This window comes from Bufo gargarizans, chromosome 6, assembly GCF_014858855.1.
Source record: "Bufo gargarizans isolate SCDJY-AF-19 chromosome 6, ASM1485885v1, whole genome shotgun sequence".
NCBI lineage: Eukaryota > Metazoa > Chordata > Amphibia > Anura > Bufonidae > Bufo > Bufo gargarizans.
Genome location: NC_058085.1, coordinates 192,662,901 through 192,689,233, shown reverse-complemented (window position 1 = coordinate 192,689,233; position 26,333 = coordinate 192,662,901). Strand labels below are relative to the sequence as shown.

The following is a 26,333-nucleotide window of genomic DNA, read 5'->3' as shown; positions in this document are numbered from 1 at the left end:
AAGAGGGCAGCGATAGAGAGAAATACATACATCAGCAAGGCAGATACAGCACTGGCAACCACCTCCCTCCTCTATGTGGTGTCATCTCATGATTTTCCGGGTGGATCGTCACTAGCACATGCGCAGTACAGACCCCGTCCACAGGTTAGCTTCTGTACAGTATTTTGGATGCTCCACTCGCAAATGTAAGACTTTGTGAAGTGAAGAGCAATCATTCCTGGCCCTGTCAGTCAAAGTAGTGGAGGCTCGGCCTACCAGAAAGTGAGCGGAACCTCTTGTTTTCTACATATTCTGGCCAACTTTAACGATTGGACCAACACCCTTACATTCAGCTGACAAGTGCACTTCTGGGATGGCAGCTAGTTTATAGTGATATATATATATATATATATATATATATATATATATATATATTATATATATATATAATATTTTAGCTGCAATCTCATCCTCTTGTAATATATATATAGTTACAAAAGTGGGGACATTAACATTTTCAAGTTTTTTGGGTCCCGAGTGTGTAAAATAAATTCCTTCCTATCCACTTTAGACACAATGTTTTTTAGCTCTCTGAAGCGTCCAACTCTTATACCCCCTGCTACCTTATAAATAGTGTGGTGATAGAGGGATCCAGATATTAAAATGATTGTTAGGAGTAGGCAACCCCTCCCTTTACATTCCTGTAGGGGTTCATCACCTCTTCTAGGTCTGTCCAGACCAGAGATTGCAGCAATAAAAATCTGTAAGAAACCAGACCCCTATCATAAAGTGTGAAGATGTCGGATACCAGCGTTAATAAAAACCAGTAAGATGGAACAACACAGAAAACCAGAGCCCTAAAACAAATACCAGCGTGATACAGACCAAAAATAAGTGGACAAATCCATATTTGAGCCAAATGCTTCCTCACGACATGTACAGGTCCTTCTCAAAAAATTAGCATATTGTGATAAAGTTCATTATTTTCTGTAATGTACTGATAAACATTGGACTTTCATATATTTTAGATTCATTACACACCAACTGAAGTAGTTCAAGCCTTTTATTGTTTTAATATTGATGTATTTGGCATACATCTCATGAAAACCCAAAATTCCTATCTCAAAAAATTAGCATATCATGAAAAGGTTCTCTAAACGAGCTATTAACCTAATCATCCGAATCAACTAATTAACTCTAAACACCTGCAAAAGATTCCTAAGGCTTTTAAAAACTTTCAGCCTTGTTCATTACTCAAAACCGCAATCATGGGTAAGACTGCCGACCTGACTGCTGTCCAGAAGGCCATCATTGACACCCTCAAGCAAGAGGGTAAGACACAGAAAGAAATTTCTGAATGAATAGGCTGTTCCCAGAGTGCTGTATCAAGGCACCTCAGTGGGAAGTCTGTGGGAAGGAAAAAGTGTGGCAGAAAACGCTGCACAACGAGAAGAGGTGACCGGACCCTGAGGAAGATTGTGGAGAAGGGCCGATTCCAGACCTTGGGGGACCTGCGGAAGCAGTGGACTGAGTCTGGAGTAGAAACACCCAGAGCCACCGTGTACAGGCGTGTGCAGGAAATGGGCTACAGGTGCCGCATTCCCCAGGTCAAGCCACTTTTGAACCAGAAACAGCGGCAGAAGCGCCTGACCTGGGCTACAGAGAAGCAGCACTGGACTGTTGCATGTCATTCGGAAATCAAGGTGCCAGAGTCTGGAGGAAGACTGGGGAGAGGGAAATGCCAAAATGCCTAAAGTCCAGTGTCAAGTACCCACAGTCAGTGATGGTCTGGGGTGCCATGTCAGCTGCTGGTATTGGTCCACTGTGTTTTATCAAGGGCAGGGTCAATGCAGCTAGCTATCAGGAGATTTTTGGAGCACGTCATGCTTCCATCTGCTGAAAAGCTTTATGGAGATGAAGATTTCATTTTTCAGCACGACCTGGCACCTGCTCACAGTGACAAAACCACTGGTAAATGGTTTACTGACCATGGTATTACTGTGCTCAATTGGCCTTCCAACTCTCCTGACCTGAACCCCATCGAGAATCTGTGGGATATTGGGAAGAGAAAGTTGAGAGACGCAAGACCCAACACTCTGGATGAGCTTAAGGCCACTATCGAAGCATCCTGGGTCTCCATAACACCTCAGCAGTGCCACAGACTGATTGCCTCCATGCCACGCCGCATTGAAGCAGTCATTTCTGCAAAAGGATTCCCGACCAAGTATTGAGTGCATAACTAAACATAATTATTTGAAGGTTGACTTTTTTTGTATTAAAAACACTTTTCTTTTATTGGTCGGATGAAATATGCTAATTTTTGGAGATAGGAAATTTGGGTTGTCATGAGCTGTATGCCAAAATCATCAATATTAAAACAATAAAAGGCTTGAACTACTTCAGTTGGTGTGTAATGAATCTAAAATATATGAAAGTCTAATGTTTATCAGTACATTACAGGAAATAATGAACTTTATCACAATATGCTAATTTTTTTAGAAGGACCTGTATATGCTTGCATGGTATTAATCTCAGCTCAGTAAAAGGAAGCAATTAGATAACTTCATCTATCCTGCCATTACCTCCGCCATGTTTAGTACGCTCATGTGCAGGAAATTCGGACGGAGTGGATGGAGGTAATATGAAATTACAGATGAGTAAATTTCATATTTTAAAATTTGTTTACACTTCGTTTGGTGGTAAAAGCAGAATTGTGTTATGGATTCAGCTATCACGGACCATAACGCAATTCTATGACGCAATCGGTCAATCCATTAAGCTAGTGATCCCCAAAGAAATTAAATTTTTTTTTCTCCCTACATGTGATAAAAAGGGTCAGTATCATCCACCCCACCACCCCCCGCCCCCCCATCTGTGATGTCAGAGGAGGCCAGGGAGTATGGTAACAACTGAAAATATGTCATATTCTAGGTTCTTCAAAGTAGCCACCCTTTGCTTTGATTACTGCTTTGCACACTCTTGGCATTCTCTTGATGAGCTTCAAGAGGTAGTCGCCTGAAATGGTCTTCCAACAGTCTTGAAGGAGTTCCCAGAGATGCTTAGCACTTGTTGGCCCTTTTGCCTTCACTCTGTGGTCCAGCTCACCCCAAACCATCTCGATTGGGTTCAGGTCCGGTGACTGTGGAGGCCAGGTCATCTGGCGCAGCACCCCATCACTCTCCATGGTCAAATAGCCCTTACACAGCCTGGAGGTGTGTTTGGGGTCATTGTCCTGTTGAAAAATAAATGATGGTCCAACTAAATGCAAACCGGATGGAATAGCATGCCGTTGCAAGATGCTGTGGTAGCCATGCTGGTTCAATATGCCTTCAATTTTGAATAAATCCCCAACAGTGTCACCAGCAAAGCACCCCCACACCATCACACCTCCTTCTCCATGCTTCATGGTGGGAACCAGGCATGTAGAGTCCATCCGTTCACCTTTCTGCGTCGCACAAAGACACGGTGGTTGGAACCAAAGATCTCAAATTTGGACTCATCAGACCAAAGCACAGATTTCCACTGGTCTAATATCCATTCCTTGTGTTCTTTAGCCCAAACAAGTCTCTTCTGCTTGTTGCCTGTCCTTAGCAGTGGTTTCCTAGCAGATATTCTACCATGAAGGCCTGATTCACACAGTCTCCTCTTAACAGTTGTTCTAGAGATGTGTCTGCTGCTAGAACTCTGTGTGCTATTGACCTGGTCTCTAATCTGAGCTGCTGTTAACCTGCGATTTCTGAGGCTGGTGACTCGGATGAACTTATCCTCCGCAGCAGAGGTGACTCTTGTTCTTCCTTTCCTGGTTCGGTCTGCATGTGAGCCAGTTTCTTTGTAGCGCTTAATAGTTTTTGTGACTGCACTTGGGGACACTTTCAAAGTTTTCCCAATTTTTTGGACTGACTGATCTTCATTTCTTAAAGTAATGATGGCCACTAATTTTTCTTTACTTAGCTGCTTTTTTCTTGCCATAATACAAATTCTAACAGTCTATTCAGTAGGACTATCAGCTGTGTATCCACCGGACTTCTCCACAACGCAACTGATGGTCCCAACCCCATTTATAAGGCAAGAAATCCCACTTATTAAACCTGACAGGGCACACCTGTGAAGTGAAAACCATTTCAGGTGAAGCTCATCAAGAGAATGCCAAGAGTGTGCAAAGCAGTAATCAAAGCAAAAGGTGGCTACTTTGAAGAACCTAGAATATGACATATTTTCAGTTGTTTCACACTTTTTTGTTATGTATATAATTCCACATGTGTAATTCATAGTTTTGATGCCTTCAGTGTGAATCTAGAATTTTCATAGTCATGAAAATAAAGAAAACTCTTTGAATGCGAAGGTGTGTCCAAACTTTTGGTCTGTACTGTATATGTCTGTGTTTTTCAATGATAACCCCATTGTTTGTACACACTGTCCCTTTTTTATATTAAAACTTCACTTTAATAAGAGCCTTCTTGTTTTCTAACGATTCCATGACCTTAGAAGAAGCGATGCCTAGATTGAGTTTTTAACCATGTAAATGCTAGTGGTTGTAGAGCAGGCATGGCCAACCTGAGGCTCTCCAGCTGTTGCAAAACTACAACTCCCAGCATACTTAGACTGCCTACAGCTATCAGCCTGCAGCAGGGCATGGTGGGAGTTGTAGTTTTACAACAGCTGGAGAGCCTCAGGTTGGCCATGCCTGTTGTAGAGAGTACTTCGGTGTTTTTTCATGCAAAGGTGTCTCGTCAGGCTGATATGGCGAGTGGTGGCAGCTAAGATTGATTCGTTTCAGGAAGTAGTGCTGACAAAGGGAGGTCCGGCGTGACCCTGCAGGCTCCCCTCCTGAATCTAAGTTTGCGAATCCTGACACATGGTTTTTCTCCTGAAGATATTTTATTGGACATAAACATTTTTTTTTTGATTAAAATAATTCCCTTAGACCTCCTTCGCACAACTGTTTTTTTTCCCGTTTACGGGCTGATTTTTGCGTTCCATATACGGTCCATATACGGAACCATTCATTAAAAAAAAAAAAAAAAAAAAAAAGGATTCCATTGAAAGATAGAAAATTTCCTATTATTGCCCGCAAATCACATTCCGTCGCTCCATTTAAGTCAAGGGGTTAGCAAAAAAAAAAAAAAAAAAAACTGAACACATATGGAACCATCTATTGAAAATGTTATGCCCAGCCCAATTATTTCTATGTAATTACTGTATACTGTATATGCAATACGGAATAACGGAACGGAAACACAATGGAAACAAAAACTTGACCAACGGATCCGGGAAAAACGGAACGGAAAACAATGAAAAAGCCATACGTTCGTGTGCAGGAGGCCTTACAGGGATGCCCTCGATAGTATTTTGGGGATAACATGATGTGGCTGTTAAGATGGGAATACCCACAGTTACAGTAGGATTCAGTGTAAATACGGTTAGAAAATATATCTGCTGTCGTCAATTTTATATCCAAAAATGTAATACATGTTTTCTTCCAACTGTAAATAAAAAATAAATTACAATTATTTGTATTAAAATATTTGATGAAGTGTGGCACGGCCGCAACATCACCCAGCTGATAACAATATCATCCATGAAACAGCCAAAAGGAATTCTGGTATAAATCCAGTGTTCCTCCCGCCAAGCAACATAAATGTTTGCAAAAGAAGGGCAATATTTAGCCCCTATCGAGGCTCTCACTTCTTTTAACTCATTTTGGCTTAATATGAAACTTAAAAAATTATGTGAGAACAGATATCGTAATGCTGATAAAATAAACTTCTGCAAATGCTCCTTATATGTAGAAGTGTGAAACTGCTGCAACAAAGTAGTAAGCTATTAAAAGCTCTTCATTAGAGTTGAGCGAACACCTGGATGTTCGGGTTCGAGAAGTTCGGCCGAACATCCCGGAAATGTTCGGGTTCGGGATCCGAACCCGATCCGAACTTCGTCCCGAACCCGAACCCCATTGAAGTCAATGGGGACCCGAACTTTTCGGCACTAAAAAGGCTGTAAAACAGCCCAGGAAAGAGCTAGAGGGCTGCAAAAGGCAGCAACATGTAGGTAAATCCCCTGCAAACAAATGTGGATAGGGAAATGAATTAAAATAAAAATTAAATAAATAAAAATTAACCAAAATCAATTGGAGAGAGGTTCCATAGCAGAGAATCTGGCTTCCCGTCACCCACCACTGGAACAGTCCATTCTCAGATATTTAGGCCCCGGCACCCAGGCAGAGGAGAGAGGTCCCGTAACAGAGAATCTGTCTTCATGTCAGCAGAGAATTAGTCTGCATGTCATAGCAGAGAATGAGGCTTCACGTCAGCCACCACTGCAACAGTCCATTGGCATATATTTAGGCCCAGCACCCAGGCAGAGGAGGGAGGTCCCGTAACAGAGAATCTGTCTTCATGTCAGCAGAGAATTAGTCTGCATGTCATAGCAGAGAATGAGGCTTCACGTCAGCCACCACTGCAACAGTCCATTGGCATATATTTAGGCCCAGCACACACACAGGCAGAGGAGAGAGGTCCCGTAACAGACAATCTGGCTTCATGTCAGCAGAGAATTAGTCTGCATGTCATAGCAGAGAATGAGGCTTCACGTCAGCCACCACTGCAACAGTCCATTGGCATATATTTAGGCCCAGCACACACACAGGCAGAGGAGAGAGGTCCCGTAACAGAGAATCTGTCTTCATGTCAGCAGAGAATTAGTCTGCATGTCATAGCAGAGAATCAGGCTTCACGTCACCCACCACTGCAACAGTCCATTGGCATATATTTAGGCCCAGCACCCAGGCAGAGGAGGGAGGTCCCGTAACAGAGAATCTGTCTTCATGTCAGCAGAGAATTAGTCTGCATGTCATAGCAGAGAATGAGGCTTCACGTCACCCACCACTGCAACAGTCCATTGGCATATATTTAGGCCTAGCACACAGGCAGAGGAGAGGTTCATTCAACTTTGGGTAGCCTCGCAATATAATGGTAAAATGAAAATAAAAATAGGATTGAATGAGGAAGTGCCCTGGAGTCCAATAATATATGGTTATGGGGAGGTAGTTAATGTCTAATCTGGACAAGGGACGGACAGGTCCTGTGGGATCCATGCCTGGTTCATTTTTATGAACGTCAGCTTGTCCACATTGGCTGTAGACAGGCGGCTGCGTTTGTCTGTAATGACGCCCCCTGCCGTGCTGAATACACGTTCAGACAAAACGCTGGCTGCCGGGCAGGCCAGCACCTCCAAGGCATAAAAGGCTAGCTCTGGCCACGTGGACAATTTAGAGACCCAGAAGTTGAATGGGGCCGAACCATCAGTCAGTACGTGGAGGGGTGTGCACACGTACTGTTCCACCATGTTAGTGAAATGTTGCCTCCTGCTAACACGTTGCGTATCAGGTGGTGGTGCAGTTAGCTGTGGCGTGTTGACAAAAGTTTTCCACATCTCTGCCATGCTAACCCTGCCCTCAGAGGAGCTGGCCGTGACACAGCTGCCTTGGCGACCTCTTGCTCCTCCTCTGCCTTGGCCTTGGGCTTCCACTTGTTCCCCTGTGACATTTGGGAATGCTCTCAGTAGCGCGTCTACCAACGTGCGCTTGTACTCGCGCATCTTCCTATCACGCTCCAGTGCAGGAAGTAAGGTGGGCACATTGTCTTTGTAGCGTGGATCCAGCAGGGTGGCAACCCAGTAGTCCGCACAGGTTAAAATGTGGGCAACTCTGCTGTCGTTGCGCAGGCACTGCAGCATGTAGTCGCTCATGTGTGCCAGGCTGCCCAGGGGTAAGGACAAGCTGTCCTCTGTGGGAGGCGTATCGTCATCGTCCTGCCTTTCCCCCCAGCCACGCACCAGTGATGGACCCGAGCTGCGTTGGGTGCCACCCCGCTGTGACCATGCTTCATCCTCATCCTCCTCCACCTCCTCCTCATCCTCGTCCTCCTCGTCCTCCAGTAGTGGGCCCTGGCTGGCCACATTTGTACCTGGCCTCTGCTGTTGCCAAAAACCTCCCTCTGAGTCACTTCGAAGAGACTGGCCTGAAAGTGCTAAAAATGACCCCTCTTCCTCCTCCTCCTCCTCCTCCTGGGCCACCTCCTCTTCCATCATCGCCCTAAGTGTTTTCTCAAGGAGACATAGAAGTGGTATTGTAACGCTGATAACGGTGTCATCGCCACTGGCCATGTTGGTGGAGTACTCAAAACAGCGCAACAGGGCACACAGGTCTCGCATGGAGGCCCAGTCATTGGTGGTGAAGTGGTGCTGTTCTGTAGTGCGACTGACCCGTGCGTGCTGCAGCTGAAACTCCACTATGGCCTGCTGCTGCTCGCACAGTCTGTCCAGCATGTGCAAGGTGGAGTTCCACCTGGTGGGCACGTCGCATATGAGGCGGTGAGCGGGAAGGCCGAAGTTACGCTGTAGCGCAGACAGGCGAGCAGCAGCAGGATGTGAACGCCGGAAGCGCGAACAGACGGCCCGCACTTTATGCAGCAGCTCTGACATGTCGGGGTAGTTGTGAATGAACTTCTGCACCACCAAATTCAGCACATGCGCCAAGCAAGGGATGTGCGTCAAATTGGCTAGTCCCAGAGCTGCAACGAGATTTCGCCCATTATCACACACCACCAGGCCGGGCTTGAGGCTCACCGGCAGCAACCACTCGTCGGTCTGTTGTTCTATACCCCGCCACAACTCCTGTGCGGTGTGGGGCCTGTCCCCCAAACATATGAGTTTCAGAATGGCCTGCTGACGTTTACCCCGGGCTGTGCTGAAGTTGGTGGTGAAGGTGTGTGGCTGACTGGATGAGCAGGTGGAAGAAGAGGAGGAGGAAGCCGAGAAGGAGGAGGTGGCAACAGGAGGCAAAGAATGTTGCCCTGCGATCCTTGGCGGCGGAAGGACGTGCGCCAAACAGCTCTCCGCCTGGGGCCCAGCTGCCACTACATTTACCCAGTGTGCAGTTAGGGAGATATAGCGTCCCTGGCCGTGCTTACTGGTCCACGTATCTGTGGTTAGGTGGACCTTGCCACAGATGGCGTTGCGCAGTGCACACTTGATTTTATCGGAGACTTGGTTGTGCAGGGAAGGCACGGCTCTCTTGGAGAAGTAGTGCCGGCTGGGAACAACATACTGTGGGACAGCAAGCGACATGAGCTGTTTGAAGCTGTCTGTGTCCACCAGCCTAAATGACAGCATTTCATAGGCCAGTAGTTTAGAAATGCTGGCATTCAGGGCCAGGGATCGAGGGTGGCTAGGTGGGAATTTACGCTTTCTATCAAATGTTTGTGAGATGGAGAGCTGAACGCTGGCGTGTGACATGGTTGAGACGCTTGGTGACGGAGGTGGTGGTGGTGGTGTTGGTGGTACATCCCCTGTTTGCTGGGCGGCAGGTGCCAACGTTCCTCCAGAGGCGGAGGAAGAGGCCGAGGCGGCAGCAGCAGAATAGGCCGAGGCGGCAGCAGCAGAAGAGGTAGCAGGGGGAGCCTGAGTGACTTCCTTGGTTTTAAGGTGTTTACTCCACTGCAGTTCATGCTTTGCATGCAGGTGCCTGGTCATGCAGGTTGTGCTCAGGTTCAGAACGTTAATGCCTCGCTTCAGGCTCTGATGGCACAGCGTGCAAACCACTCGGGTCTTGTCGTCAGCACATTGTTTGAAGAAGTGCCATGCCAGGGAACTCCTTGAAGCTGCCTTTGGGGTGCTCGGTCCCAGATGGCGGCGGTCAGTAGCAGGCGGAGTCTCTTGGCGGCGGGTGTTCTGCTTTTGCCCACTGCTCCCTCTTTTGCTACGCTGTTGGCTCGGTCTCACCACTGCCTCTTCCTCCGAACTGTGAAAGTCAGTGGCACGACCTTCATTCCATGTGGGGTCTAGGACCTCATCGTCCCCTGCATCGTCTTCCACCCAGTCTTGATCCCTGACCTCCTGTTCAGTCTGCACACTGCAGAAAGACGCAGCAGTTGGCACCTGTGTTTCGTCATCATCAGAGACATGCTGAGGTGGTATTCCCATGTCCTCATCATCAGGAAACATAAGTGGTTGTGCGTCAGTGCATTCTATGTCTTTCACCGCTGGGGAAGGGCTAGGTGGATGCCCTTGGGAAACCCTGCCAGCGGAGTCTTCAAACAGCATAAGAGACTGCTGCATAACTTGAGGCTGAGACAGTTTCCCTGGTATGCATGGGGGTGATGTGACAGACTGATGGGGTTGGTTTTCAGGCGCCATCTGTGCGCTTTCTGCAGAAGACTGGGTGGGAGATAATGTGAACGTGCTGGATCCACTGTCGGCCACCCAATTGACTAATGCCTGTACCTGCTCAGGCCTTACCATCCTTAGAACGGCATTGGGCCCCACCATATATCGCTGTAAATTCTGGCGGCTACTGGGACCTGAGGTAGTTGGTACACTAGGACGTGTGGATGTGGCAGAACGGCCACGTCCTCTCCCAGCACCAGAGGGTCCACTAACACCACCACGACCATGTCCACGTCCGCGTCCCTTACTAGATGTTTTTCTCATTGTTATGGTTCACCACAACAACAAATATATTATTTGGCCCAATGTATTGTATTCAAATTCAGCGGGATATAAATTTGAGGCCTAGTATTTAGGCGCTGGGTGACCGGTATGGATTTAGTGACAGAATTAGACTTGGAAATGCACAGAAGCGTGTGTGTGAAGTTATTCTGAATGACCCTATGTGCACCTTCAATATGATCTACCCTTTTAGGGATAGATTTCAAATAGCTCTGATATAGCAGAAACGACTAAATTATGAAATTGCTAAATTGGGAATTGTATTTCAACCCAGAACAAAAAATGTGCTTTGACGGACACTAAATAACTTTCCCAGCCACAACAGGACAGCGGTAACGAGAGATTTAGCGGGATATAAATTTGAGGCCTAGTATTTAGGCGCTGGGTGACAGGTATGGGTTTAGTGACAGAATTAGATTTGGAAATGCACAGTAGCGGGTGTGTGAAGTTATTCTGAATGACCCTATGTGCACCTTGAATATTATATACCCTTTTAGGGATAGATTTCAAATAGCTCTGATATAGCAGAAACCACTAAATTATGAAATTGCTAAATTGGGAATTGTATTTCAACCCAGAACAAGAAATGTGCTTGAACGGACACTAAATAACTCGCCCAGCTACAGCACTAGGGACAGATTTAGCGGGATATAAATTTGAGGCCTAGTATTTAGGCGCTGGGTGACAGGTATGGGTTTAGTGCCAGAATTAGACTTGGAAATACACAGTAGCGGGTGTGTGTGAAGTTATTCTGAATGACCCAATGTGCACCTTGAATATTATATACCCTTTTAGGGATAGATTTCAAATAGCTCTGATATAGCAGAAACCACTAAATTATGAAATTGCTAAATTGGGAATTGTATTTCAACCCAGAACAAGAAATGTGCTTGAACGGAAACTAAATAACTCGCCCAGCTACAGCACTAAGGACAGATTTAGCGGGATATAAATTTGAGGCCTAGTATTTAGGCGCTGGGTGACAGGTATGGGTTTAGTGCCAGAATTAGACTTGGAAATACACAGTAGCGGGTGTGTGTGAAGTTATTCTGAATGACCCAATGTGCACCTTGAATATTATATACCCTTTTAGGGATAGATTTCAAATAGCTCTGATATAGCAGAAACCACTAAATTATGAAATTGCTAAATTGGGAATTGTATTTCAACCCAGAACAAGAAATGTGCTTGAACGGACACTAAATAACTCGCCCAGCTACAGCACTAAGGACAGATTTAGCGGGATATAAATTTGAGGCCTAGTATTTAGGCGCTGGGTGACAGGTATGGGTTTAGTGCCAGAATTAGACTTGGAAATACACAGTAGCGGGTGTGTGTGAAGTTATTCTGAATGACCCAATGTGCACCTTGAATATTATATACCCTTTTAGGGATAGATTTCAAATAGCTCTGATATAGCAGAAACCACTAAATTATGAAATTGCTAAATTGGGAATTGTATTTCAACCCAGAACAAGAAATGTGCTTGAACGGACACTAAATAACTCGCCCAGCTACAGCACTAAGGACAGATTTAGCGGGATATAAATTTGAGGCCTAGTATTTAGGCGCTGGGTGACAGGTATGGGTTTAGTGCCAGAATTAGACTTGGAAATACACAGTAGCGGGTGTGTGTGAAGTTATTCTGAATGACCCAATGTGCACCTTGAATATTATATACCCTTTTAGGGATAGATTTCAAATAGCTCTGATATAGCAGAAACCACTAAATTATGAAATTGCTAAATTGGGAATTGTATTTCAACCCAGAACAAGAAATGTGCTTGAACGGACACTAAATAACTCGCCCAGCTACAGCACTAGGGACAGATTTAGCTGGATATAAATTTGAGGCCTAGTATTTAGGCGCTGGGTGACAGGTATGGGTTTAGTGCCAGAATTAGACTTGGAAATACACAGTAGCGGGTGTGTGTGAAGTTATTCTGAATGACCCAATGTGCACCTTGAATATTATATACCCTTTTAGGGATAGATTTCAAATAGCTCTGATATAGCAGAAACCACTAAATTATGAAATTGCTAAATTGGGAATTGTATTTCAACCCAGAACAAGAAATGTGCTTGAACGGACACTAAATAACTCGCCCAGCTACAGCACTAAGGACAGATTTAGCGGGATATAAATTTGAGGCCTAGTATTTAGGCGCTGGGTGACCGGTATGGATTTAGTGACAGAATTAGACTGGGATATGGCCAAAAAATAAACAGACTATTGCTGGTTAAATGCACTTGGTGTGACAGCTTCACCCTGATGTAGGCTTTAGCCAAAAAACAACCACACCATTGAGGGTTAAATGCACTTGGTGACAGGCGCAGCTTGCCCCTGATTTAGTATATGGCCAAAAAATGAACAGACTATTGCTGGTTAAATGCACTTGGTGTGACAGCTTCACCCTGATGTAGGCTTTAGCCAAAAAACAACCACACCATTGAGGGTTAAATGCACTTGGTGACAGGCGCAGCTTGCCCCTGATTTAGTATATGGCCAAAAAATGAACAGACTATTGCTGGTTAAATGCACTTGGTGTGACAGCTTCACCCTGATGTAGGCTTTAGCCAAAAAACAACCACACCATTGAGGGTTAAATGCACTTGGTCGCAGCTTGTGCTGGCGCACCACAAGACACAAAATGGCCGCCGATCACCCCAGAAAAATGTGACTGACAAACGGTCTGGGCAGCCTAAAAACAGTGAGCAATTGAGGATCAGCAGCTCAATGATCCACAGCTGCAGATCGATCAGTTAATCAAGTCCTTTGGAGGAGTTAATCTGCCTAATCTCGCCCTACTGTCGCAGCCGCAACCTCTCCCTACGCTAATCAGAGCAGAGTGACGGGCGGCGCTATGTGACTCCAGCTTAAATAGAGGCTGGGTCACATGGTGCTCTGGCCAATCACAGCCATGCCAATAGTAGGCATGGCTGTGATGGCCTCTTGGGGCAAGTAGTATGACGCTTGTTGATTGGCTGCTTTGCAGCCTTTCAAAAAGCGCCAAGAAAGCGTCACAAAAGCGCGAAGAAAGCGACGAACACCGAACCCGAACCCGGACTTTTACGAAAATGTCCGGGTTCGGGTCCGTGTCACGGACACCCCAAAATTCGGTACGAACCCGAACTATACAGTTCGAGTTCGCTCATCCCTACTCTTCATACATTGTTTATATGTCTATCTTTTATGTTTTTTTTTATTCTATACAAAAATATATTAAAGTACAGGTATAGGATACAGTATTTCCCCTTAAAGATTATAAAAAAACTTTCTTTTTAAGTTATTGCTGAAAAATGTTTTAAACTGTCCTGCTCTACTATAATTGCCAACAAATTATCTACATTTTACTTTGAGCATCAAAAAGAAAAATTTTGTGAGATAACCTACTTAAAATACACTCTTTTGAATTGCGTTGTAAAAAAAAATATGTGGGGCAATTTAAGATTCTATCTGTCACTTTTCCTTGAGATGGCCTTGTTGCCATGCCAACAAAATGAATCCTAAGAATATGGATAGCTTTCGAACGACTGCCTTTGGAGGACCGACAGGTAAAATTAGCCAACTACTAATAGTTAAATCACATTCTGCAATTACCTCTGCATAGTCCTCTTGTGTAATGACTGAAATTTACCTGAATATCAGTAACTGTAATAGATTCTCCAATTCAAAAGAGTTGTTCACAAACATCAGGAAAAAACATGTTTTTTTTGTGATATAAGGTAGATTACAGTGTACTTAGATGGGTGGTCAATTTGTGCTTTTTATTGCTTTAACGCAAAAGTGCATGAAACTATGTTATAAGGGAAAATATTAAAATCTACAGAACACCTAAACCAAACCCAAACTTCAGTGAAGAAGCCAGGGTTCGGGTCTGGGTACCACAGTCCGTTTTTCATCACATGTGTGCAAGATGCATTGCACCCGCGCGATAAAAACTGAACATCGGAACGCAATCGCAGTCAAAACTGACTGCAATTGCATACCTACTCACACGATTTTCTCAGATCGCAGACCTAATCCGGACATGCTCGTCTGCAAGAGGCCTTACTCCATTTACTTCAGTGGAGCTGAACTGCAATGCACTCAACAACTACAGATATGTTGCTGTTTTTTGCCATGGGGTACATACGCTAAGGATCCACGACTGCAGTTTTTTTTTTGTGGATTTTGATGCAGAGTTGCAACAGACTTAACCCTTTGCATTGCAATAGGTAAAAATCCCGACGGTGGAAATCCACTGCTTAAATTGACATGCTGTGAATTTTAAATGCACACTGCTGGATAAATTCCACTCTGGATGTCTCAATTTGGATCAAATTTCTTAATATATCTTCCACATTGCTGTGTGGCCCCATCCTAATCCTGGACTGTGTGGTCAAAAATGCAGTACAAAATACTTTTTAAGCAAAAAAATAAATAAAAAAGTTTTATCAATTATTATTTTTTTTTTTATAGAGAGAGAGAGATTTCCCCCTGGTGGGAGTGTTAAACTGTTCAATCATAGTAACATAGTAACATAGTACATAAGGCCGAAAAAAGACATTTGTCCATCCAGTTCGGCCTGTCATCCTGCAAGTTGATCCAGAGGAAGGCAAAAAACCCCTGTGAGGTAGAAGCCAATTTTCCTCACTTTAGGGGATCAGTTCTTTTTCATAGAGGGAGTGAATTTGCAAACCTTTGGGTTTCTCTGAAAATATTAAAATTAGCTTTCCTTTCAAAAGTAAAAGAAAGCTAAGCCTGTCTGATGCGAGCAGTAATAAAATTAATAAAAGCCAATTTGCATATATTTTCTCCCAGAAACCTACAGCAGTATTTTCTGGCCTATAATTTCAATGCAAATTTATTACAGTGTCAGAAAGAAATAAATAAAATAAAATGAAACATCTAAGTATTTTTTTAGGTCCCTGGCTTTGGCTCTAAAAAGTTATTCCATCTAAATATAGGACTAATGGGCATGAAGTTCATTAGGCCCCTTTCACACTAGTGAGTTCCACGCATTAGATTTGCAGTATGTGTCAGTGAAAGCATCCATCCTGACCTCCCAGGGCTGACGGGGTTACATAGCAGTATAATGCTTTATGATGCTATGTAACCCTTAGGCCTCTTTCACACGGGCGTCGCGTGTGAGGGCCGGACAAGATGCGGATGCACAATTTTTTTGTGAGAGTGCAAAGTGTTTTAATGCGTTTTGCATGAGCGTGAGAAAAATCGTCATGTTTCTTACCCAGACCCGAACCCTGACTTCTTCACGGAAGTTTGGATTTGGGTTAGGTGTGTAGATTTTATTATTTTTCCTTATAACATGGTTATAAGAGAAAATAATAGCATTCTTAATACAGAATTCTAAGTAAATTAGGGATGAAGGGGTTAAAAAACTAAAATAAAAAAATAAAACTCACCTCATCCACTTGTTCGTGCAGCCCGGCATGTCTTCTTTCTTTTTCTTTGAGGACCTGGGAGGAAAAGGACCTTTAGTGACGTCACTGTGCTCATCACATGGTCCGTCACAAGGTCCATCACATGGTCCATCACCGTGGTGCGGGCCCATGTGATGAGCACAGTGACGTCACCAAAGTTCCTTTTCCTCCCAGGTCCTCAAACAAAAAGAAAGAAGACAAGCCGGGCTGTGCGAACAAGTGGATGAGGTATTATTTTCTTTTTAACCTCTCCATCCCTAATTTAGTTAGCATTCTGTATTAAGAATGCTATTATTTTCCCTTATAACAATGTTATAAGGGAAAATAATAAAGATTGGGTCCCCATCCCGATCGTCTCCTAGCAACCATGTGTGAAAATCGCACCACATCAGCACTTGCTTGCGGATGCTTGCGATTTTCACGCAGCCCCATTCACTTCTATGGGGCCTGCGTTGTGTGAAAAACACACAATATAGAGCTTGCCGCAATTTTCACGCAACGCACAAGTGATGTGTGAAAATCAACGCTCATGTACACAGCCCCATAGAAGTGAATGGGTACGGATTCAGTGCAGGTGCAATACGTTCACCTCACTCATTGCACCCGCACGGAATTCTCGCCCGTGTGAAAGGGGCCTTAGAGTTCTGGAATGTATTGTATAACACTGACATAATGCTGTCAGTGTTATACAATACATTCCAGAACTAGGGTTTCATAGCATCATAAATCATTGTAATGCTATGCGACCCCATCAGTGCTGGGAGGTCAGGATGGGTTCTTTCACTGACACACACTGCGAGTCCAGTGGAAGTCGCTCATGTAAAAGGGGTCTTAGAACAAGACTGGAAGCTCTTATTACCATCACCTGCAAAATAACTGCTAGACCTTTTGGTGGTGCAATATGAGAACGCTCTGCTTGAAAAAACATCATTATTAATACACTAAAATATCATGATAACTTATGACAATCTAGCATTGACAATATCTCTGTTGTTTACACATTTTTGTATAGGTAACTAGGATTGTATTACTTTAAAATATGTTGCCATGAAGAAATTCCATACATTTTGACTTTATGTATTGACCTCTTCTTGATGTATTCTTTCTTTTTGCCATGCTGGCTAATATACATATTCCACTTATTGGCCTCAGTGTATTGCTTGGGATTGTAATGGTTAGTAGGAAAAATGTAAAAAATAAATAAATAATAGAATATAAAGCACTTTCATTTGTGTTTGCATAAAAATAACTAATCTTCCATCTCAAAAATCGTATTTTTTAAGCTGGATTTATTCAAGTTGTATTGCCTATGACCTATATATGCTGCACTGGCAGGAACTGCATATCACTCACACATCTCAGTCAGCAGGAGATAAAAGTGTTTGGAAATATTAGCATAATACTTAACTGTCTTCATCAAGTGCCAGAAGGACTGCATTGAGACTTTTCAGGATCTGCTTCTCATCCTCACTATCCACTCCACAAAGTTTGAGGCTCTCCAAATGCTGACACAGACTCTCAGCATGGCAAACAGAAGCCCCTTCAGGAATAGCTGGCTTTATCAGTTCCTCAGGTACTAAAAGGATAAGATTGAGATATTAAACAAACTGCGAGTAAATACCTACATTCTGGGTAAAGAAAACTTAATTCAAAACAATTTCTGCATTTCCACTTGTCTACACACAGCTTGAAAGCAATGCCTCATTTAAAAATGTCTTGCATGTTTTAAAAGCTCTATTAAAATAGTTGTCCTATCTCGGCCCTTCATGGCTGAGATGAGAATAACCACAGTAAGTGCCAATCAGAGGTGGTAGGAATTCCTGAAACATTGAAGTGGCTACTGCTCCTTTGTATCTGTACCTCAGATACCAGTTAATACTACCAATTGGTTGGCTTAGTTTCCACCAAAATTGTGGTGCATGCTGTTAAATTATTGGCCACATCCCTTTTAACTGAGCTATTCCCCACGTACCTCTAAGCCACAGCGCTTACCAAGCATCATGCAGTGGATTATTTTTATGGCACATAATGCACCAGAAATGTGCCATATTAGTATATGCTGTAAAATTTGTAATACAGGTCCAACAATGCTGCTTTTCATGCCTGGTATCTGCCGAAGCAATTAATTGTTTTCATCATTCAGTTGAAAAAAACTTCTGCTTGTTGCATGACACTGTTGGTTCTAACATTGCCTGCATCCCCCCTAGCTATACCATTGGGTTATGACACACACGTAGAGGCATCTGCATGTGGGCAAACTCTTCACCCTTAATTGATGGACATAGTTTACAAATTGATGGTTAATAAGCCACGTACCATGCAGCCATGTTTTTTCTCTTTTTGGAATTTTACCTCGCTGGTTGAATACAAAATGTAACTCTAGGACCCAAAACACAAGCTTTGGTTCCGTTTTTGCATGTGCAGTACCCCAGACCTGGGGGTGCAATTGATGTGTATAGTTATGTATTGTTATTGTATTGTATTGTACATAGTTATGTATTGTTTTTTCGGATGCTTGGCCATTACTTCCAGTATGGAGTGGATGGCAGTGCTTGGCAAGGAACAGGGCTACCCTGTTCATCCACTCTTAGTAGGGGTGGGTTGGTTCTGCCTCCTGCCATGAGGGGGAGTTCTAGTTCAGCCTGAAATAGGAGAGTAAGCACACTGAAGAGCTCCTCCTCCTGGGAATCATTCTCCAAAGAGAATAACTAAAGACGCCCTCAAACAGATACTTGAGAGGAATCAGACAGCAGAGTGTGAGCTGAGGGACTATGGCTAAAACACCCATCACCCAAAATACTACTTGGCCAGTACAACACCAGTGCTAATTTACTGGTGCCAGTGAATTCCACGTGGAATCCGCTGTTATTGAATATACCTGAAGCTGTACATTCTTCCACTGGCCTCATTCTTCCAAACTACGGTACAATTCTACTGCACCTATCCCACAGAGCAAGGACGTGAGGAATTATAACATGAGACAATACTTTATTAGGGCCACTAGTACTCCCATTCACTGCACCAGCTCCTCCGGGACTTGCGGCACATGCAGTTATTTTTGTATATATGTTTTTCTCATAGTCATATGGATTCAAAAACAGAAATATAAATCTTTCCTCAAAACTTGTCCTCTGCTCAGGATACCCTCTAATTCAAAGACCATGGCAAATCTGTAAGTGGGAAGCAAATTTGAAATTGCTACAGAACATTATTCAACCACTTCTGGAATCGCCGGACAACTTTTATGTCCTGCTGAATTGTGTCCGCTGAAATAGAAGGCAGAAACAGTTTATTATCATTCCTGCCTTCTCAATGCTGGATACATGATGCTCAATTGTCATTATGTATAGAAATAAGGGAGCTGCCATGCTTACTTTCCAGTGATTGTGTGTTCACTGGGTAACTGCAGGAGCTTTTGTGTATTAGCAGACCCAGATCAGCTCTGTAGTAAGGTTACTAAGGCTATATTCACCCATAACTGTGGCTAATATCTCAGCTGCAATTGCAGGAGATGTAAGCAAAAAATATAATGTTAAAATGCCCCTGAAAGGTTTGACCGTGTGACTAATAAATAAAATCATTACATGAAAGAATAAAAGGCAAAAAATTAAAAAAAAAAAAAAATGACCCGGTCACCATAAACTACAGTATATATCCTCTACTGTCATGTGCACTCTGCACTATTTAAAAACAGAAATAGAAGAAATGGCCTGGTCTAAAACTGGTTAAAAAAGTAATTTGGAAATAAGCTAAATAAATACATTTCTGTGACTAATATTGTATTTCTGTCAAGACTGCAGCAGCAGAAAATACAAGAAAACAACCTAAAACAAAACAAGTCTTTGAAGCTGAACTAAGAAAAAGATAATTAGGCTTATAGGACTTTTCAATGTAAGCAAGTTATGGTCGATTGCTAGCAAAAAAACATGGTCCACTGATCTGTTAGGGTGCCTCATTGATTATGAGAGTAAAGAGGCTCAAATCCATCTTTTATTTTCTCTGTGCTGTGGGGCTCCCTACCAGATGCTGTGCAGAGTATTACAATAGAGCCCCATTCATGTACCCCTCACTGATCAGCAAGCGATGAGGCATTATGATCCCTTTAATGCAGCTTTGGATTATTATTTTTTTGTATGCTTTATTATTGTTTGTAGTTTATTTTATGATTATTTTTTTAACAGGTTGGACAATACAAAAACTGGATATTTTCTGGTCTATGTGAGGGCAGACGTCTACATATGAGGAAAGAAAGTCTCCTAAGACCATTGCATATTAGATTTCTATACTTCAAGTGTAAGTGTGCATTATAATTGTGTGTGCAGTACTTGTATTACTTTTATTTTGGTATGTACTCGTTGTGTAGTGACTTATACAGATACGCTTCATATATTGAACGCTAAGAATAAACTCATAGGGTTACATGAACAAAGGAAGTGAAACTATTGAGGATAACCATGACCAGAATACAAGAAGGACAAACGTAACATATGTTCTAGGCCAATAAATGTCTTCCACTAAACCTCCTTCTCCAATCTTTCTCTTTCCCAACAGAATCTGTTGATGGAGGGTTGGAAGCTCCCCATACAAGTTAGCCAAACCCACAGAGAACAGAGGGTTTGGCTGACAATACACTCATAGATTGAAAGCTCTTGCGAGCAGGGTTCACAGCTAGAGTTGAGCGAACACCTGGATGTTCGGGTTCGAGAAGTTCGGCCGAACATCCCGGAAATGTTCGGGTTCGGGATCCGAACCCGATCCGAACTTCGTCCCGAACCCGAACCCCATTGAAGTCAATGGGGACCCGAACTTTTCGGCACTAAAAAGGCTGTAAAACAGCCCAGGAAAGAGCTAGAGGGCTGCAAAAGGCAGCAACATGTAGGTAAATCCCCTGCAAACAAATGTGGATAGGGAAATGAATTAAAATAAAAATTAAATAAATAAAAATTAACCAAAATCAATTGGAGAGAGGTTCCATAGCAGAGAATCTGGCTTCCCGTCACCCACCACTGGAACAGTCCATTCTCAGATATTTAGGCCCCGGCACCCAGGCAGAGGAGAGAGGTCCCGTAACAGAGAATCTGTCTTCATGTCAGCAGAGAATTAGTCTGCATGTCATAGCAGAGAATGAGGCTTCACGTCAGCCACCACTGCAACAGTCCATTGGCATATATTTAGGCCCAGCACCCAGGCAGAGGAGGGAGGTCCCGTAACAGAGAATCTGTCTTCATGTCAGCAGAGAATTAGTCTGCATGTCATAGCAGAGAATGAGGCTTCACGTCAGCCACCACTGCAACAGTCCATTGGCATATATTTAGGCCCAGCACACACACAGGCAGAGGAGAGAGGTCCCGTAACAGAGAATCTGGCTTCATGTCAGCAGAGAATCAGTCTGCATGTCATAGCAGAGAATGAGGCTTCACGTCAGCCACCACTGCAACAGTCCATTGGCATATATTTAGGCCCAGCACACACACAGGCAGAGGAGAGAGGTCCCGTAACAGAGAATCTGGCTTCATGTCAGCAGAGAATCAGTCTTCATGTCATAGCAGAGAATGAGGCTTCACGTCAGCCACCACTGCAACAGTCCATTGGCATATATTTAGGCCCAGCACCCAGGCAGAGGAGGGAGGTCCCGTAACAGAGAATCTGTCTTCATGTCAGCAGAGAATTAGTCTGCATGTCATAGCAGAGAATGAGGCTTCACGTCAGCCACCACTGCAACAGTCCATTGGCATATATTTAGGCCCAGCACACACACAGGCAGAGGAGAGAGGTCCCGTAACAGAGAATCTGGCTTCATGTCAGCAGAGAATCAGTCTGCATGTCATAGCAGAGAATGAGGCTTCACGTCAGCCACCACTGCAACAGTCCATTGGCATATATTTAGGCCCAGCACACACACAGGCAGAGGAGAGAGGTCCCGTAACAGAGAATCTGGCTTCATGTCAGCAGAGAATCAGTCTGCATGTCATAGCAGAGAATGAGGCTTCACGTCAGCCACCACTGCAACAGTCCATTGGCATATATTTAGGCCCAGCACCCAGGCAGAGGAGGGAGGTCCCGTAACAGAGAATCTGTCTTCATGTCAGCAGAGAATTAGTCTGCATGTCATAGCAGAGAATGAGGCTTCACGTCAGCCACCACTGCAACAGTCCATTGGCATATATTTAGGCCCAGCACCCAGGCAGAGGAGGGAGGTCCCGTAACAGAGAATCTGTCTTCATGTCAGCAGAGAATTAGTCTGCATGTCATAGCAGAGAATGAGGCTTCACGTCAGCCACCACTGGAACAGTCCATTCTCAGATATTTAGGCCCCGGCACCCAGGCAGAGGAGAGAGGTCCCGTAACAGAGAATCTGTCTTCATGTCAGCAGAGAATTAGTCTGCATGTCATAGCAGAGAATGAGGCTTCACGTCAGCCACCACTGCAACAGTCCATTGGCATATATTTAGGCCCAGCACCCAGGCAGAGGAGAGAGGTCCCGTAACAGACAATCTGGCTTCATGTCAGCAGAGAATCAGTCTTCATATCATAGCAGAGAATCAGGCTTCACGTCACCCACCACTGTAAGAGTCAATTTTCATAAATTTAGGCCCAGAACCCAGGCAGAGGAGAAAGGTCCCGTAACAGACAATCTGGCTTCATGTCAGCAGAGAATCAGTCTTCATATCATAGCAGAGAATCAGGCTTCACGTCACCCACCACTGTAAGAGTCAATTTTCATAAATTTAGGCCCAGAACCCAGGCAGAGGAGAAAGGTCCCGTAACAGACAATCTGGCTTCATGTCAGCAGAGAATCAGTCTTCATATCATAGCAGAGAATCAGGCTTCACGTCACCCACCACTGTAAGAGTCAATTTTCATAAATTTAGGCCCAGAACCCAGGCAGAGGAGAAAGGTCCCGTAACAGACAATCTGGCTTCATGTCAGCAGAGAATCAGTCTTCATATCATAGCAGAGAATCAGGCTTCACGTCACCCACCACTGTAAGAGTCAATTTTCATAAATTTAGGCCCAGAACCCAGGCAGAGGAGAAAGGTCCCGTAACAGACAATCTGGCTTCATGTCAGCAGAGAATCAGTCTTCATATCATAGCAGAGAATCAGGCTTCACGTCACCCACCACTGTAAGAGTCAATTTTCATAAATTTAGGCCCAGAACCCAGGCAGAGGAGAAAGGTCCCGTAACAGACAATCTGGCTTCATGTCAGCAGAGAATCAGTCTTCATATCATAGCAGAGAATCAGGCTTCACGTCACCCACCACTGTAAGAGTCAATTTTCATAAATTTAGGCCCAGAACCCAGGCAGAGGAGAAAGGTCCCGTAACAGACAATCTGGCTTCATGTCAGCAGAGAATCAGTCTTCATATCATAGCAGAGAATCAGGCTTCACGTCACCCACCACTGTAAGAGTCAATTTTCATAAATTTAGGCCCAGAACCCAGGCAGAGGAGAAAGGTCCCGTAACAGACAATCTGGCTTCATGTCAGCAGAGAATCAGTCTTCATATCATAGCAGAGAATCAGGCTTCACGTCACCCACCACTGTAAGAGTCAATTTTCATAAATTTAGGCCCAGAACCCAGGCAGAGGAGAAAGGTCCCGTAACAGACAATCTGGCTTCATGTCAGCAGAGAATCAGTCTTCATATCATAGCAGAGAATCAGGCTTCACGTCACCCACCACTGTAAGAGTCAATTTTCATAAATTTAGGCCCAGAACCCAGGCAGAGGAGAAAGGTCCCGTAACAGACAATCTGGCTTCATGTCAGCAGAGAATCAGTCTTCATATCATAGCAGAGAATCAGGCTTCACGTCACCCACCACTGTAAGAGTCAATTTTCATAAATTTAGGCCCAGAACCCAGGCAGAGGAGAAAGGTCCCGTAACAGACAATCTGGCTTCATGTCAGCAGAGAATCAGTCTTCATATCATAGCAGAGAATCAGGCTTCACGTCACCCACCACTGTAAGAGTCAATTTTCATAAATTTAGGCCCAGAACCCAGGCAGAGGAGAAAGGTCCCGTAACAGACAATCTGGCTTCATGTCAGCAGAGAATCAGTCTTCATATCATAGCAGAGAATCAGGCTTCACGTCACCCACCACTGTAAGAGTCAATTTTCATAAATTTAGGCCCAGAACCCAGGCAGAGGAGAAAGGTCCCGTAACAGACAATCTGGCTTCATGTCAGCAGAGAATCAGTCTTCATATCATAGCAGAGAATCAGGCTTCACGTCACCCACCACTGTAAGAGTCAATTTTCATAAATTTAGGCCCAGAACCCAGGCAGAGGAGAAAGGTCCCGTAACAGACAATCTGGCTTCATGTCAGCAGAGAATCAGTCTTCATATCATAGCAGAGAATCAGGCTTCACGTCACCCACCACTGTAAGAGTCAATTTTCATAAATTTAGGCCCAGAACCCAGGCAGAGGAGAAAGGTCCCGTAACAGACAATCTGGCTTCATGTCAGCAGAGAATCAGTCTTCATATCATAGCAGAGAATCAGGCTTCACGTCACCCACCACTGTAAGAGTCAATTTTCATAAATTTAGGCCCAGAACCCAGGCAGAGGAGAAAGGTCCCGTAACAGACAATCTGGCTTCATGTCAGCAGAGAATCAGTCTTCATATCATAGCAGAGAATCAGGCTTCACGTCACCCACCACTGTAAGAGTCAATTTTCATAAATTTAGGCCCAGAACCCAGGCAGAGGAGAAAGGTCCCGTAACAGACAATCTGGCTTCATGTCAGCAGAGAATCAGTCTTCATATCATAGCAGAGAATCAGGCTTCACGTCACCCACCACTGTAAGAGTCAATTTTCATAAATTTAGGCCCAGAACCCAGGTAGAGGAGAAAGGTCCCGTAACAGACAATCTGGCTTCATGACAGCAGAGAATCAGTCTGCATGTCATAGCAGAGAATCAGGCTTCACGTCAGCCACCACTGCAACAGTCCATTGTCATAAATTTAGGCCCAGCACCCAGGCAGAGGAGAGAGGTCCCGTAACAGACAATCTGGCTTCATGTCAGCAGAGAATTAGTCTGCATGTCATAGCAGAGAATCAGGCTTCATGTCAGCCACCACTGCAACAGTCCATTGGCATATATTTAGGCCTAGCACACAGGCAGAGGAGAGGTTCATTCAACTTTGGGTAGCATCGCAATATAATGGTAAAATGAAAATAAAAATAGGATTGAATGAGGAAGTGCCCTGGAGTCCAATAATATATGGTTATGGGGAGGTAGTTAATGTCTAATCTGGACAAGGGACGGACAGGTCCTGTGGGATCCATGCCTGGTTCATTTTTATGAACGTCAGCTTGTCCACATTGGCTGTAGACAGGCGGCTGCGTTTGTCTGTAATGACGCCCCCTGCCGTGCTGAATACACGTTCAGACAAAACGCTGGCTGCCGGGCAGGCCAGCACCTCCAAGGCATAAAAGGCTAGCTCTGGCCACGTGGACAATTTAGAGACCCAGAAGTTGAATGGGGCCGAACCATCAGTCAGTACGTGGAGGGGTGTGCACACGTACTGTTCCACCATGTTAGTAAAATGTTGCCTCCTGCTAACACGTTGCGTATCAGGTGGTGGTGCAGTTAGCTGTGGCGTGTTGACAAAAGTTTTCCACATCTCTGCCATGCTAACCCTGCCCTCAGAGGAGCTGGCCGTGACACAGCTGCCTTGGCGACCTCTTGCTCCTCCTCTGCCTTGGCCTTGGGCTTCCACTTGTTCCCCTGTGACATTTGGGAATGCTCTCAGTAGCGCGTCTACCAACGTGCGCTTGTACTCGCGCATCTTCCTATCACGCTCCAGTGCAGGAAGTAAGGTGGGCACATTGTCTTTGTAGCGTGGATCCAGCAGGGTGGCAACCCAGTAGTCCGCACAGGTTAAAATGTGGGCAACTCTGCTGTCGTTGCGCAGGCACTGCAGCATGTAGTCGCTCATGTGTGCCAGGCTGCCCAGGGGTAAGGACAAGCTGTCCTCTGTGGGAGGCGTATCGTCATCGTCCTGCCTTTCCCCCCAGCCACGCACCAGTGATGGACCCGAGCTGCGTTGGGTGCCACCCCGCTGTGACCATGCTTCATCCTCATCCTCCTCCACCTCCTCCTCATCCTCGTCCTCCTCGTCCTCCAGTAGTGGGCCCTGGCTGGCCACATTTGTACCTGGCCTCTGCTGTTGCCAAAAACCTCCCTCTGAGTCACTTCGAAGAGACTGGCCTGAAAGTGCTAAAAATGACCCCTCTTCCTCATCCTCCTCCTCCTCCTCCTGGGCCACCTCCTGTTCCATCATCGCCCTAAGTGTTTTCTCAAGGAGACATAGAAGTGGTATTGTAACGCTGATAACGGTGTCATCGCCACTGGCCATGTTGGTGGAGTACTCGAAACAGCGCAACAGGGCACACAGGTCTCGCATGGAGGCCCAG

The 26,333-nt window shown here is 44.6% G+C and overlaps 1 protein-coding gene across 4 annotated transcripts in view; it reads right to left on the bottom strand.

Moving 5' to 3' along the window:
- Positions 1 to 26,333, bottom strand: part of LOC122940818 (rap1 GTPase-GDP dissociation stimulator 1-like) — a 331,161-nt gene that overhangs the window by 183,239 nt on the left and 121,589 nt on the right. For all 4 annotated transcript variants that reach the window (XM_044297600.1, XM_044297602.1, XM_044297601.1 and 1 more), the window contains exon 2: positions 17,318 to 17,485. In XM_044297600.1, coding sequence (XP_044153535.1) covers positions 17,318 to 17,485 — 168 coding nt within the window. The remainder of the gene's footprint in view (positions 1 to 17,317; positions 17,486 to 26,333) is intronic.